Consider the following 14,321-nt stretch of genomic DNA (forward strand, 5'->3'; position numbering starts at 1 on the left):
ACCACGAATAGCTCCTTGGCAATGCCGCTCCAGACCCACGCGGCGAAGCTTAAGTTCGTTGTTCGAGACCCCCTGGTCAAGGTCAATCTCGAAAGGGTGGCTAGGGGAGGAAAGAAAACGCAGGATCTTGATCCTAAATGACAAAAAGACTTAGGTAATATAGCCTAAGCTTAGCATAACCTTTGCTGAGTTTATTTTGACACCTCCTATTAAGGTTCGCTGTTTTCTTTCCCCACGAGGGGTGGGCGCCATTTTGCAGAGCTGATGTTAGTTAGACCTGTTCTTACATCTTAACTGCTGAAGGCCTAGCGCGGGATCGCAGGGCTCACTCAGGTGGAGTTTGTCAGCCTGCAGATGAACGGATTCAATTGCTTCAGTTAGCGGATGACACCCGAGACTTTGTTTATGAATCAGAGTTTGAAGCTTTTGGTGATGATGCCGGATAATGCAGGTTGGTGCGATGGTAGTCGGAGGCAAAAGAGAGATTGGATATAAAACACCAGACTTGTTACAGAATTCTCAGTCAGACTCTGAAGAAACCAGGATTATTGGAGAGCAGGCGCCTAAGGATGAAACAGTGGAGAATCCATCACCAATGAACGATGCTATTGAGGGGCAGTGATTATTTCGGGATTACCCCTTGCTCAGGGGTGACAGACAAAATAAGATAGCGAGATCGATTGTGTTATTCAGCGGTAGCGTGTAGGCCTGAATCTGTCTCCTGTTCTCCCCTTAAACCAAAATCATGTTAAGCTCATTTATAGCTAGGCTGCTGCATGTCTCTGGTACCATTCTATGATCATCCAATTGAATAAGTGTCGCATGATTAACCAGACTCTTAAAGTGTTTCTGGCTGTTGCAGCTCTGGTTTTGAGCACCTTTATCATGACATCGCGTACGATCCAAAGGGGCTGTTTCGAAGCAGATTATGACGCTGCGAACCTTGGCACTCGGTCAAAACAACCAGAGAAACAGAGTCTCCTACGAAGCCGTCGTGCACTAGAAGTCGCAACTGGAATCAGATTTGCATCTCTTGACCCGACTATTGGACCCTGCATCGCCATCCAAGAGAGCAAGAGAGCAAAGGGGCTTGCACAATACGGAGTAAGCATGGTGCTTGTACGGAACAGGGCTAAGCTAAGGTAATCTCTAGCCCGCTAAAGGCAGTGAGCGGCGTCCAAGCGCCAGCGCCTTAGCCTCCACCCTCACCCCCAGGCCCGCTAACATTTCAGTGGCTAAGTGCTACTCTGCCACTGCCACTGCCGCTGCTACTCAACAATTCCACTAATCTCGTCTCGCACTTGGGCTGGGCTCGCATTCCCATTCCTGCTCTGGCTGGGGTCTTCCTTGCCAACTCCCGTCACGTCTCATTTGCACCTGGCCTTGATCCTATTTTTCTGACCTTAACTCTACACCCTCCCTCATCTCACTCGACCATCTTTTTTACTTGCCGTCTTTTCCTTTTTCACCTTTTTCTATCTCGTCAGTAGTTTACGCAAGTCTCGATCATTCATCTCTTTGATCGTATATCCACAAGCCTTACTCCTTTCTCTTTGCTGCGCGACGAGAAACACTAACCAAACCTCTTCCTTGGCAACTCGACTCGATTCGAAAAACGACGAGACCAAAACAATTAATCAAAGACAATCCTCGAGAGACGGCCAACCTCTGGTGAAAGGGGGTTAAATTCGTCGAAACCAAAACAGACAACAAAACAGAGCTCCAGCTCAGTCACTACAATGAGTGTTAGTTTGCGCCTCCTATCCAAGCCTCTCCCCTCCTGTTGATCCCGCTCCAATTTCGAGTGTTTCCCATGCGACATCAATTGAGCTTGTAGCATATCGCGACCTGCTATTTTCCGTTTTAACTGCCTAAATCTTGTTCATGAATACTCTGCTGACATTTGTTATAGTACGGGTATGTTTTGCCCGAGTTACTGCATCTAGCTTACTCGGTATGCTTACTGACTCCAACAATAGATACGGTGGCCAAAATCCATACGACTCCCCTGACCAGGGCTATGGTGGTAACAATGGCTACGGCAATGGCGGTGGCTACAACAGCCCACCCGCTCAGGGTTATGGAGGTGAGAATTTTGGACTCAAATGGTTGTCCTCTTCCACCACATACTGACATGGCTTGAGGGATAGGTAGCGTTGAGATGGCTCCCCTTGCTCACAACGCCGGCGGCTTTGGCCAAGGCGACCCCAACGCCATTCTCAATGAGTGCCGCGACATCGACCGTGGAATCGACACTGTTGAACAGAACTTGGAACAGCTCCGCATGATCCAACAGCGAACTCTTGACGACGCCGATAGCTCAGGTTCCAGCGCCGCCAGCCGCCAGCTCGACTCGCTTTCCGCGGATACGATGTCTCTCTACCGCGAGCTCACCGAGCGAGTCCGCACCGTCAAGTCTAACCCCGAGGCGAAATCGCCAAAGAACAACCCTCACGTCACCCGCATTGACCGCCGTCTCAAAGCTGCCATCACCCAATACCAGCAGGTCGAGTCACAATTCCGAAAACGCACACAGGATCAGATGGCCCGCCAGTACCGCATTGTGCGCCCAGATGCCTCAGAGCAAGAAATTCAGGCTGCTGTCGAGGACACTACTGGAGGGCAGGTCTTCAGCCAGGCCATGATGCAGAGTGATCGTCAGGGTCGTGCCCGTGCTGCCCTGAGCGCTGTTCAAGACCGTCATCAGGCTCTCATCAAGATCGAGCAGCAAATGGTTGAGCTGGCTCAGTTGTTCCAGGATATGGACACCCTCGTCGTTCAGCAAGAAGCTGCCGTCACCCAAATTGAACAGAAGGGCGAGGAAGTCGTTGAGAACCTCGACAAGGGTAACGAGGAGATTGGTGTGGCCGTCAACACTGCCCGCAAGACACGCAAGAAGAAGTGGATCTGCTTGGGTATTTGTGGTATGTATTCGCAAATCCAACCTGATTGTGAGGCTCTCGCTAACTCGTCCAGTTGCTATCATTGTTGTTATTGTCATTATTGTTCTCATCTACATCTTCGTCATCAAGGGACAGAACAACGACAACAAGAAGCGAAGTATCGAGGCAGCCATTGGCAGCTTGCCTGTTATGCACACAGCTGTCCTACCTGCTCGCTTAGCCCGTCGTGTTGCTGCCGGCAACACAGCGTCTCTGCTCAACAGTGTTGGTGAAGGGCGATTCCATCTACCTCAGCTACCGCGGAACTAGGTTGAAGTCGAACGATGAGAGAATGGTTCGGAGGCGATACTTGGACTCATTGAGGGACATATACGCATTCTAGAGAGGTGAGCCAGGATCGTGTGGAGGTAAAAGCAGTGTCAGAGCTGTATTTGTGTTTTTGCGTATTCCCATTGGATTTGGAACATAACTGTTGCTATAGCCCGACAGCCCGTCTTTTTTTCTTTATGTTTGTACAACCGGGTTTGACTCTGCCACTCTTCTGGCGCTTGAATTCCTTTTCTCTTTGCATTAGTTTGAGGCGTTTATAGTATGAACTTTTAATTACATTTCGCTTCCTCACTTGTGTTGATGCATTGTGATGTTTTGACTGATCAAATATTCAATCGCTAATTAACAATCGAACACGCTCGATATCCATACGTATCAGACAAGCCCTATACGCCAAGCTGTAATCACCCATATTCAAAGGTGCCTGGTCCACCTGAAAGTGTGATGACCATATTCCTACCTGGTCATCTGTATATATTGTTGATACCGAAGTTCAAAAGTTTTGGTCTTGTAGAATCACAATCTGTAGATGCGTTAGCATGGCGGAAACATTTGACAAAATACAGCTTACCACTATTAATGGCACGTTTCGGTCTTTATCGATACATAATCTCAAAATCATCAGAGTAAACGGAACTTCTCGAGTGAGTTCCTATCAATCATTCTCTGCTTTCGCTTTCGGCTTCCCCTTGTCATCGTCGTAGTCTACCACCGCTTCATCAGGTGCACCATCATAGTCTTCTGCATCGTGAATGTCTTCATCCTGTCCCATTACCAAACGCCTCTTTTCAGCCTCATCAACCACCTTCTTTAGCACTCCCATACGTCTGCGGAACTCTTCCGCTAAGACATCGACGTCCTCCCCTCCTATGGCGCCACTACCCGAGCTAGGTAGGGACTCGGGTCGCATTTCGACGGGCTCGCGCTCGATGCCTTCAACACGGAGCATTAAAGCGCCAGCACCTCCGTTCTCTTCACCCTCGCTCTGCTGGACAGCTACGCTTGAGTTTGTCACGGCGAAATCGGGCGTCAGACTGGCGGCCCAAGATACAGCCCAGCGGTTGGACTCGCCTTCGGGAGCTGGCGCGAGATCTACGACAAGAGGTCGGTGCGACGGGTCTTGAGCACCAGCTGCAAGGATTGAAGGGTCGTCATCGGAGAATACGTAGTGGACGCGAGGATGCACAGTAGTATTTGTAGTTGAGTTGGTTAGGAGAGTGAACAATGGCTCGAAAGGGGGCATCGTGCTCTCAATAGCTTCATTCTCTTCGTCTGGGGTTTGATTATGGGAAAACTCCAGATCCGGGCCTTGGACAGAAGACTCCGTCGCAGCCTCCGGGGGAGACGGAACCCTATCGGCTGCAGACATCTTGGTAGGATGTTTGTATTGTTGGGCTTCTGTAGTGATGAGCAGACGATGTCCAGTCCCGGGGCATCTTTTTTCGGCGATGATTTGTCTTTTTACTCTGTTTGTTTGTGTTAAGCTGCCGAGCTCTGCAGGCTGTAGAGCCGTGGGATGACGGAAGGAACTCTTTATCTTATCGCCACGTGGGTACTATCTAATGCACGTCTAGGTAACCAGAAGCAACTACCTACAATACTTGGGTAGCAACTCTCTTAACGACTTAACCGGGCCTGATATCAATTGAAATGATTTAATATAGTGATATCTCTAGGCGATCGTGAATTGCGTAGCTAGTGATGATTTTTAAGTGCAAGTAGATCAAGCCTGGTCATTTTTGTGATGTGCTCCCTCGGTTTCCCTGTAGGGGTACATAGCTCATCGTGACTCGACATGTGACTGACTTCAAAGAGACTTAAGTTCTGTCTGCCGGAATAAGCTCTCAGCCAGACTTCAAAGAGACAAATTCAACCTCGAAACGCCACCTCAGTTTGGAATGTCACACCGAAAGTACGCACTCTGACTCAAGACTCTCCTGCGGATCACTGAAGAGTTATATTGCCAGCATCTATGTCAATGCACTCTGACGTACATCGCTAGCCTCATGGCGCCTCGTTCTTGTCGCCCAAACGGTTACTTTGGAGCCTGAATCCACCGTTGATGTGACATACACATGCCCTACCGCCTTTGATCCTTTGCATCCTTGAATCAGCTCGGTCCTTGGGCGGCTGTGAATAGAAAAAGAGGACCACCGTGCGTCTTGTATCACTATGTAAGGTGATAAGAGGTCAAATGAACTTAGCAGGCAGTGAGTCATTAGCTTATGTTTGAAGGGAGTCAGGCGTCCAGTGCCTTTGTTCCCTGCCCCCAAAAACGCCGTTCCCGTCTATTGTATATATATATATTCTCCCGATGGCATATTCTTGCCTCTATTTTTTGACTCTTTCCAGCAGAATCCCCGGTTTCCTTGCATACCTTCGTAATGTAAACGCTTTTACATAAATCCAAGGTAGAAAATTGAATCGAACATGATCAAATAACGCCGTTATATGCCCATCTACCGAAAAATGAAAGCCGTATCACTCCCATATATGCAAAATGCAGGATGTGGTCAAAGGACTGGTAAAGACTTCAGGACGAATGAAGAGCGCGAAAGCCAGCCGCAACCAAGCTCCTAGACTTGTCCTTGGAATCAGCAGGACCGTTCCAGTAAAAGAGACCCTACGAAGACATTGTTAGCGATCCAGTGACGAAATTGGGCAGGAAGTGGGAGTCGCGGTGTTCTTGTGTTCAAGACATGAATGCGCGACACCGAGACCTTCGCACCCATAGTTAGGCTACTCACTCCCAGTCCCTTTTGCTTGCAGAAACCAGCCTTGATCTTAACAGTATCCGGGTTATCGTACGTCACAAATCCGCCATCTGCCCCGGTGCAGTGTGCTGCAACATGGCGTTTGTCGACAACCTCTTTGCATCCCTTGCGTGGTAGTTGATTGTACTCAAATGTACCGTCTTCCGCACCACCCACGCCCTTGTATTTGTGTCCTACTCCTGTGCAGTGAAGGAAGCTTCGTCCAAAAGTTGGAATACCAAGCAGAATCTTCTTAGGGGGAAATCCCTTGGACATGAGATAAGAAACCCCTGAAGAAGCTGAGGTTTCTTCTTTGTCCATAGCATATAGTTGAGCATGATGCCCAGCCTTTGGAGTCCACGAACCAAAGAAATCGTAGGCCATCAAGTTGATAAAGTCCAAGTATTCGGCGATCTCCATTAGATCAAGGAACTGTAAGATGGACTTGGCTGCAGGAAGTGCAGCGGTGAGTACATAATGCTCCTCTGGTAGATGAATGCGGACAGCGGCTAGAAGTGCAAGAAAGTCGTAGCCTTGTTGGACATCACACGGGTATTCCCATGCAACTTGATACCATTTTGTTAGCTTCGCCGACAGAACTGGAGATCCGTTTCGAGCGCTACGTACTGTCGATTCCATCCAGACCTGATGCCTCAACAAGCCCCTTAGCTGATCTAGCAAAATTGTCACGTAAGAGAGTGCTAGATGCCACCAGGGGGAAAATTTCCGAGGAGTTGCCGCCCCCGATTGACAGAACAACTCGAAGATGGGGATGCTTCTGCTTGAGGTGCATGAGAGACCCTAGTCCTCCTTGTACACCGTCAACAGGTGCACCAGCATCCGCCCACTCATCACTTAGCTAGATTCAAATTCCGAGTCAGTACCCCCAATGCCAAAACGTTTGAAATGAGTCGTGGAAAGAACTTACGAAAACACCGCCGTCGGCTGAAACACTGGCGTAGGCATAGTAAACATGGTTGATACAACTGTAGTTGAGCATTCCTGGAGTATCTCCCTGGTATATCCGGTAGTTAGGAAAGTAAACCGCATTCGTGAACATGACATTAGACATGCTCGAAGCAATCCGCGACTTGCGCGACGAGCTCATGATGAGGGATTTGAGAGACCAGGTGAATTCCAAAGAAAATGGGCGAGGCAAGTGCCAAAATCAAGAGAAAAATAAATACGACCGGGAGCGTTGTTTAATAACCCGACCTGCAAGAGTCTAGATGAACTAATTGGTGTCAAGATCTTGAAGGAAACAAGAGCTGATATGTCGGTCAACAAGGTTAGGCACCAAAGACTGCCGGTGAGAGTCATGACTGACTGCGACAGAGAAGGATCGAGGCTATATAATACTCAACACCAGTCGCAGCCATCTAGGTGATGCCCGGAGAGCAGGGACTAGCATCCAAATTACGGAGGGTCCTGGATTCGGTAGAACCATGATACATGACATAATTGCGGGGAGGCATTGGAAGAAACACAAGAGTGTTGCTGGTTGTCAGAGCTGAGGAAGCTGTGGCTTCTTGGGAGACCGTGAAATTACTCCCGTTTGTTGTTAGCCCGGCTTTTCGATGCTTTGACCACGCCAATTCGGGCCTTGTCAAAAAGGTGTAATCTGTGCCTCATGAAATGACGGATGTTTTGCTTGGCAGCCCAAATTCGAATGGAGTTGGAGATCCGGGGCGAGAATACTCTTTTCCTCTTCGAGGGCAGGCCGTACAAGACCCTGAGCTATTGGGACCGTCTAGTAGATGTTTCCAACCATTAGATGAGCTTCCATCTCTGCTATGAAAATGGAGATGATGAAGCATTGACGTTGCGGCCTCTCCGAGCCATTAAATGGCCCTGCCATGATTTGCGAAGGTGAAACACGTTGACATGCAGGCCCGCAAATGAGACACGTCTCCAATACCTAAAAACAGCATAGCGAGGCGTTGTCAGGTTTTCAAGATGAGCCGCGATGCGATCCGAGGTGTCATATGCCTCGGGCAAACAAAAGGCAATGCTGGACAGGGCCCGGCTTCCAATCAATAGTTGCAGGATCATGGCGAGCTCATTGCTCTGTTTGAAAAGCAGCATTGTTGTCCAAGGGATGAAACTGTCTCAGCCAGGAAGCACGCACGCAGCAGCATTGTTCTTGATGTCGCAACGTCCATTTTGGCGACCGGGACAATCCAGGTACAACGTCTTTGGACGAGGGTTGTACAAGAAGCGCCGAGTCATAACACAACTTCCCGATAAGCGTGTTCAACAACCGTGTGGCTCCATTAATTCGCCCTGCCATCAAACTTCTGGAAGGTCGACGGACGTTTGGAACGCGCTACCACAGACGGTGAGATTGGTTCCATAATAAAAACCGCCCGGGGACGACGATGAGGGTTGGGCGCAATATTGAGTGGACCAAACACTCTGACTTCCACTGTTAGCTTGCCCTTGTCTGATACAGTTGAGCCAGGGCCGGGTGCTTTTACCGTCTCTGACAAGTGATTTTGGCCTTGCCAATGCATCAATCCCCAGCTTCGAGGCTGAGGCAAGCACAACAACCTGAATCTGTCATTGCATGGATGTATGTGTAAGGCAACCTTGCCCGGGCAACAGTAAGCGACGAGAGAGACAGTCTGTACTCCGTACACCCATGTCGAATCCTACCTGATCAACCAATGTTGGCTTCAGGTCTTTCAAACGACAGTGTTAGGCATTGTTTGCATCTTCAACGAAGCTTAGCTGCTTAGATATCATGGCCACAATCAACTTCGTTCTTTACTCACCATCAATGGAATGCATATGACCAACTGACTTGAATTTTGTTTCACTTTTAGGTTCACTGAGGGGCCTCTTCGCCTTACTTCGGCACAGCGCCCCATGAGAAGCAAACAAACGCAGTTGGCCCCCCCTTCTTCGCAATCCGGACCAACAGTCGAATCGCATATTGTCGTTATGCGCCATCCGCATAGCTTATCACCAACAACTCGCACAAGCATGTAGGCTGTAGCGAAACATACCACATGAGGTGTATCTCACCAATGTTGAGAGGTGAAGTCCTGCGAGAAGGAGGGGTCACCATCACGGTAGCAAACGTGCAGATGACCTCCCGCATATATTGATAATACTGAAGCCAGAAATTCTCATCCCTTGTGTACTTGGCTGGTTTTACAGAGATGATCAATGTGGCGCAACCGTAGTAGAGCATCCCAACAGATGATAAACAGCGCCGAGTCCCTATTCTGTATAGCTGTGTTGTCTTCCTTTCAATTTCTTTCCGCGAGTTCACAACCAAGATGCCAGAGTCTGATAGTCACTCTTTCTCGATCATTTCCGAGCCAGGTATTGAATTAATATACACCCCAACGGACCAGGACACGGATGAATTTGAGCTTGTGTTTCACGATGCTCGTTCTGAATGCTTGCAACAGGACAATGAGTCAAGCTGTTGCACTTCATTAGCAGCCAGCATATTCGACTATGAGCACTCTCACGGCCGACGTTATCACGCCTATTTGGCTGGCAGATATCCGCTACCCAATGACGAAGGCGAGCAGTGTCGCGAGCTAGCTGAACATTTCCTGATGCAGCAGCTTCTGGTATGTCAAGGTTCTTGGGCAACAGCGATTAGAATCAAAGCAATAGCTAACCATCTGGTTGATGCAGGGTGGTAAATTCTTTCTGTCTGAAGTTGACAACGAAGCGGAGAAGATAATCGATCTCGGGACAGGAAATGGTGAGTGACAAGTACACGTTTGGCTGTTCTGTACTTACAGTTTGTAGGGGCATGGGTGATAGACGGTGAGCTTATATGGAAATATTCCAGCTGCCCTTCTAACAAGACCCAGTGGCCGATGAGTATGACAAGACCAGTGTGATAGGAACCGATCTATCACCCATTCAGCCTAAATCAATGCCTCCGAATGCATCCATGTTTGTTGAAGACTGCGAGGACCCCTGCTGGGCCAGTGGTAAGGACTTTGATATGGTACATCTAAGGGGAATGGTCGGATTTCTTCTCGACTTGGACACAATGGTTGCTAATGCCCACGAGTGAGTCGAATGCCTCATATGTGATGTCCAGCTAATAAAGAGAAGACATCTGAAGGAGGGCGGATGGATCGAGTTTCAAGATTACGACTACACAGTTCGCTGCGATGATGGTACCATGCAAACAGATGATCCATTGCGAGTTTTCTTCGACACATGCGCTCAGGGGATACGAAAATACGGCTGTACCAACTTTGGTAAGAAAGACGTTCGGAAAAGTCTCATAGCCGCTGGCTTCACTCAAGTTCAGGCGGTCAGTGAGAAAGTGCCCATCTCATGCTGGTCACAGGACGAAGGAATGAGAGACTTGGGGAAGTTGATGGAAGCCAACATCATGGATCTGATTGGTTCGATGGCTATCAAGCCGTTGAAAGCCCTAGGGATATCAGAAGAGAAGCGAAAAGAGATGGTGTCTCAGGCTTATAAGAGCCTGATGAATGAGAAAGCTCACCGATACATGAACTGTCGTATCGTTTATGGCCAGAAGTATAGGGAACAAGGCTCCGTGGCGAGTCTTGGTTCTGATTCGTGATTTCTCTCGAATTTTGTGGTTACTGAGGCAGAAAGACCTTCATGGTCAGCATTTGAGGATGGAAGACAAGATGGAGGTTCAGGAGATGCCTGGTTCCTGCTGTGTCTTGCCAAAACACCTGTGGTGGCGATGACGAGAGTTTACCGTGGAAGTAAGCTAGTAAGCACTTCCCTTCCTTCACTAAGATACCTTAAACAGTTTAAATAATATAAGAATGTCATGGCAAACAAATAATATCTTAAAATGGGCGTATGAGGATAGCGAAGCTCAAGTCCACAAGTTCAAGGGACCTGGAAGCTTGTGTGGAGTGACGTTGGCATGGCGGCGATCCTAGTCGCTGACAAACCTCGATCGCCGCATTGTACCTGTAGCTCTGGAAAATGTTAGCGACCAAAGCTTTGGCCTAAATCTTGACCTTGACATCAACAAAGCAACTAGTTATTACAGCGCGCACAAAGCAGCATCCACAACCACTCGAGGCGGAATTTTGAAAGAACATTACTAGCAATAAATCAACCACTCCATCCTCTATAGGCGATCAGCCTGCGCCATTCTCGCACACCATGCCCGGCGCCGTCGAATCTCCTGCCGCCGCCATCCTCAACCACTCTGCCACGCCCTACAACTTCCGCTTCTCGCCATTTCTTCGACAAACGTATCAGGTCGGCCTGTCTCCCGACCGGCCTATATGCAAAGCTTTCCAGTCGGGCCACTGCCCCAACGGCACACGATGTCCTGAACGGCACGTCTCTGATTCTAAGACGTCACAGCCGAGTGGTGGTCTCAACTCGCTCGTGTGTAAACATTGGCTGCGTGGCTTGTGCAAGAAGGGCGAGCATTGCGAGTTCCTCCACGAGTACAATCTTCGAAAGATGCCTGAGTGTAATTTCTTTATGCGAAACGGGTATTGCTCGAACGGTGACGAATGTCTATACCTGCACATCGACCCCCAAAGTCGGCTGCCACCCTGCCCTCACTACGATATGGGGTTCTGCCCCCTCGGACCCAACTGTTCAAAGAAGCACGTGCGTAGGAAGCTCTGTGTTTTCTACTTGGCGGGGTTCTGTCCCGATGGACCTGAATGCAAGGAAGGCGCCCACCCCAAGTGGTCAAAGGATCTGGAGAAGCCAACCCTCAAGTCAGAGGAGAAGAAAGAAGACGACATTCGGATGGATCCTGCGCAGGATGATATGGACAGGTCACGCGACCAACAGAGAGATAGAGATCGGGATGATGGGGGCAGATATAGAGGAGGCCATGGTGGTCATGGTGGCCGAGGCAAATGGCGAGGAAGAGGCCGTTACCGTGGAAGAGGTCACTAAGTAACATATTTACTTGTTGTACTTTTACTCAGTTCATGATGATACCCACACGAATCCCATGTCAAGAACTTGTTGTAACTGTGACCCTCAAAGCAATGGTCAAAAGTAAGGCAACTGGATTTGTATTTTTCCAATGGCTGCAGTGTTAAAATCATTCAAGAGTTGGAGTCGTGGCGGCGTCTATATGCAACAAAATCGAACGTTTTTCATGTCCCATCATAATGCGTGTTATGCAGATCCAGTTTACATAGGACATCCAGCATAAATTTCAATCTTCATCGCTCAAGCGGTCTCAGATGCCTGGGGAGTCCACATAGCTCCCTCATTGTCAGCATGCCAGACGTTAGCATCTGATGGAACGGCGACAAATTCGGTTGATTCTCCTTCGCCCTTCTCGCTCTCGTCGTCCTCGTCACTGCTTTCTGAACCTTCATAGGAGCTTGTCTTCCAAGTGGAGAGCTCGTCAACTCGGCGGATGCCCATCATCCATGAGACGAGACCTCGCGGGGCCCATCGTCCAACGAAGCCATACACGCTGGCACCGAGGCCAACTCGTACGGTATCAGCAGTGATGGAACCATCAATCACATCAAAAACAGAGTTGTGGAGGCGTCGAAGCGAGCTTCCCTTCAGTCCACGGATACGACCTCCGGAGATGGCAGAGCTAGTTTGTGCGACAAAGTTTCGAGCATACACGTGTCGGGCGCCCTCAGGCCAGACAAGAGGAGACTCGGGATTTCCTGCGGTGACGAGGCCTTGGTTGGGACCGCCACGAGTCGGGACGAAACTGGAGAAGTCGAACGTGCCGAGCTGCATGTGGGTAACCGGAATATCGAGGGGTCTAAGTTCGGCGGTGAGGACTTCCGTGAAAGCGGACAGGGCCGAGCAAACGGTAGCCTCAGGCGCATGAAATGGGGGGTTGATTGAGGAAATAATAGAGGGAGTAAAGACAAGAACCTTGGGAGGAATCCATTTTTCTCCGATGGGGTTCAAGCGGGATGTGAGTAGTGGTAGGAAAGCCTGGATTGTAAGGATGGGCTGGAGGAGGTGGGTATTGAAAAGGTCGGCAAAGCTAGATGGTGGGATTGTTGCGATAGGAGACGTCTGGTAGTGGAGGCTCGGGATCAGGATAACGGATTTCAGAGTGAGCTGGTTGGGCTTCATTCCAGGGCCAGGAGCCTGAGGTGACTGGAGGAAGTGGGCAAAATGTTCGATGGCAGAACCAGCGTTAGGAGGCTGGGGAAATGTCAGAATAGTCACACAAAAGCCCATATGGCAGACTCACATCAGTGGTATCAATGCTCAGAGGTCGAACATCGGGTCGCTTCATAGCCTGAACCATGGATTCGTCTTCTGCGGCGTTGCAAACGATGAAGACGATAAAACCCCGTCTCTCCATGTCCAAAGACAAAGACCTTGTCAAAGGAAGAGATGGGGATCCGGCGATAACGACGACATCAGTGCGCCCGCCATTTCGTGCCCTTCTCGCTCGTCTTGTTTTCCTCATTGAGCGACTTTCATAGTATCCTTTATAAACGACGGTTCCGCAGGTCAAGACAATCATTCCAGTCAAGATTTTGTGCTCGGCAATCCAGTTCTGGAGCCTTTCAAAGCGCCCCAAAGAAACGACTGCCACCACTTCTTTCACCGCAGGCTTAGGCCTGACAGACTCTGGCACCCATTCCGAGCTGGACAGAGTCTCTCTGACAACTACGGCGGCGCGGTCGACATTCTTATCAATGAATTCGGAAGCAACGTCGGCGTATTGGCGAACCTGGCTCGAGAGCTACAGCACAATAAGTAAAATGTCTTGGGTGATAAGAGCCGCATGTCTTACCGTGTCCAACAGCTGCTGCGGATCGACCGACATGATGGTGGTTGGTGAAAGAGAGAAGATTGTTACAGGCTCTTCTCATATGACGGTGACCTTCATGCTAGTGGAGAACTAGGGACAAAAGCTTCTGATACCCAACCTCTTTCCCACGCACGGGCCATCCGATCTCCGCGCCGGAGCACGGGGCTTAGTCCTCCGATCGTGACCTACCCGAGGTCGGGTATCTAGACGAAGGTAGATCATACTGGGATTGAGGGTTCTTGTGAGCGAATTGGGGATCAACCATGGTCTGCTTCACATGGAACAGACAGTGTGTTCTTGCTGACTATCGACTTTTTTCTTCCTATTTGGTTAGTTATGTAGCCAAGAACCATCCTCATCAAGACTCATATCCATATATCAATGTAAGAATGCAAAATGCAACAGTATGAATGTTTTCAATATTCTTATCCCCTTTTCGAAATCACCATAGTTTACAATATCTACAAAAAGTATTCCAAGGCTCATGATAATATACAAACGAGGTATTTCATAAATGCATATGAAGTCTACCCTACCCAGAAGAGTTTGCCAGAGAGCCCAGGAACGATAAAATTATTTTGACTTATA

At 49.1% G+C, this 14,321-nt stretch overlaps 6 protein-coding genes across 6 annotated transcripts; 3 read left to right on the plus strand and 3 right to left on the minus strand.

Moving 5' to 3' along the window:
* Positions 1 to 2,161: 2,161 nt before the first annotated feature.
* Positions 2,162 to 3,212, plus strand: J7337_001383 (uncharacterized protein; the record flags this gene model as incomplete). The annotated part of the gene is made up of 2 exons (XM_044819124.1): positions 2,162 to 2,924; positions 2,977 to 3,212. 2 exons carry the CDS (start codon positions 2,162 to 2,164, stop codon positions 3,210 to 3,212), a joined length of 999 nt encoding a protein of 332 aa, XP_044686826.1.
* A 676-nt stretch (positions 3,213 to 3,888) lies between these two features.
* Positions 3,889 to 4,602, minus strand: J7337_001384 (uncharacterized protein; the record flags this gene model as incomplete). The annotated part of the gene is made up of 1 exon (XM_044819125.1): positions 3,889 to 4,602. One exon carries the CDS (start codon positions 4,600 to 4,602, stop codon positions 3,889 to 3,891), a length of 714 nt encoding a protein of 237 aa, XP_044686827.1.
* Positions 4,603 to 5,766: 1,164 nt separating this feature from the next.
* J7337_001385 (uncharacterized protein) lies at positions 5,767 to 7,094 on the minus strand (the record flags this gene model as incomplete). Its single annotated transcript, XM_044819126.1, has 4 exons — positions 5,767 to 5,856; positions 5,981 to 6,552; positions 6,614 to 6,845; positions 6,915 to 7,094. 4 exons carry the CDS (start codon positions 7,092 to 7,094, stop codon positions 5,767 to 5,769), a joined length of 1,074 nt encoding a protein of 357 aa, XP_044686828.1.
* A 2,176-nt stretch (positions 7,095 to 9,270) lies between these two features.
* On the plus strand, positions 9,271 to 10,556 carry J7337_001386 (uncharacterized protein; the record flags this gene model as incomplete). The annotated part of the gene is made up of 5 exons (XM_044819127.1): positions 9,271 to 9,573; positions 9,641 to 9,710; positions 9,758 to 9,775; positions 9,823 to 10,027; positions 10,073 to 10,556. 5 exons carry the CDS (start codon positions 9,271 to 9,273, stop codon positions 10,554 to 10,556), a joined length of 1,080 nt encoding a protein of 359 aa, XP_044686829.1.
* A 563-nt stretch (positions 10,557 to 11,119) lies between these two features.
* Positions 11,120 to 11,878, plus strand: YTH1 (RNA-binding component of cleavage and polyadenylation factor; the record flags this gene model as incomplete). Its single annotated transcript, XM_044819128.1, has 1 exon — positions 11,120 to 11,878. One exon carries the CDS (start codon positions 11,120 to 11,122, stop codon positions 11,876 to 11,878), a length of 759 nt encoding a protein of 252 aa, XP_044686830.1.
* Positions 11,879 to 12,160: 282 nt separating this feature from the next.
* Positions 12,161 to 13,748, minus strand: J7337_001388 (uncharacterized protein; the record flags this gene model as incomplete). The annotated part of the gene is made up of 3 exons (XM_044819129.1): positions 12,161 to 13,114; positions 13,164 to 13,664; positions 13,716 to 13,748. The coding sequence occupies 3 exons, from the start codon at positions 13,746 to 13,748 to the stop codon at positions 12,161 to 12,163; spliced, it is 1,488 nt and encodes a 495-aa protein (XP_044686831.1).
* Between the last annotated feature and the right edge of the window lie 573 nt (positions 13,749 to 14,321).

The sequence above is a fragment of the Fusarium musae genome, chromosome 1 (assembly GCF_019915245.1).
Source record: "Fusarium musae strain F31 chromosome 1, whole genome shotgun sequence".
Lineage (NCBI taxonomy): Eukaryota > Fungi > Ascomycota > Sordariomycetes > Hypocreales > Nectriaceae > Fusarium > Fusarium musae.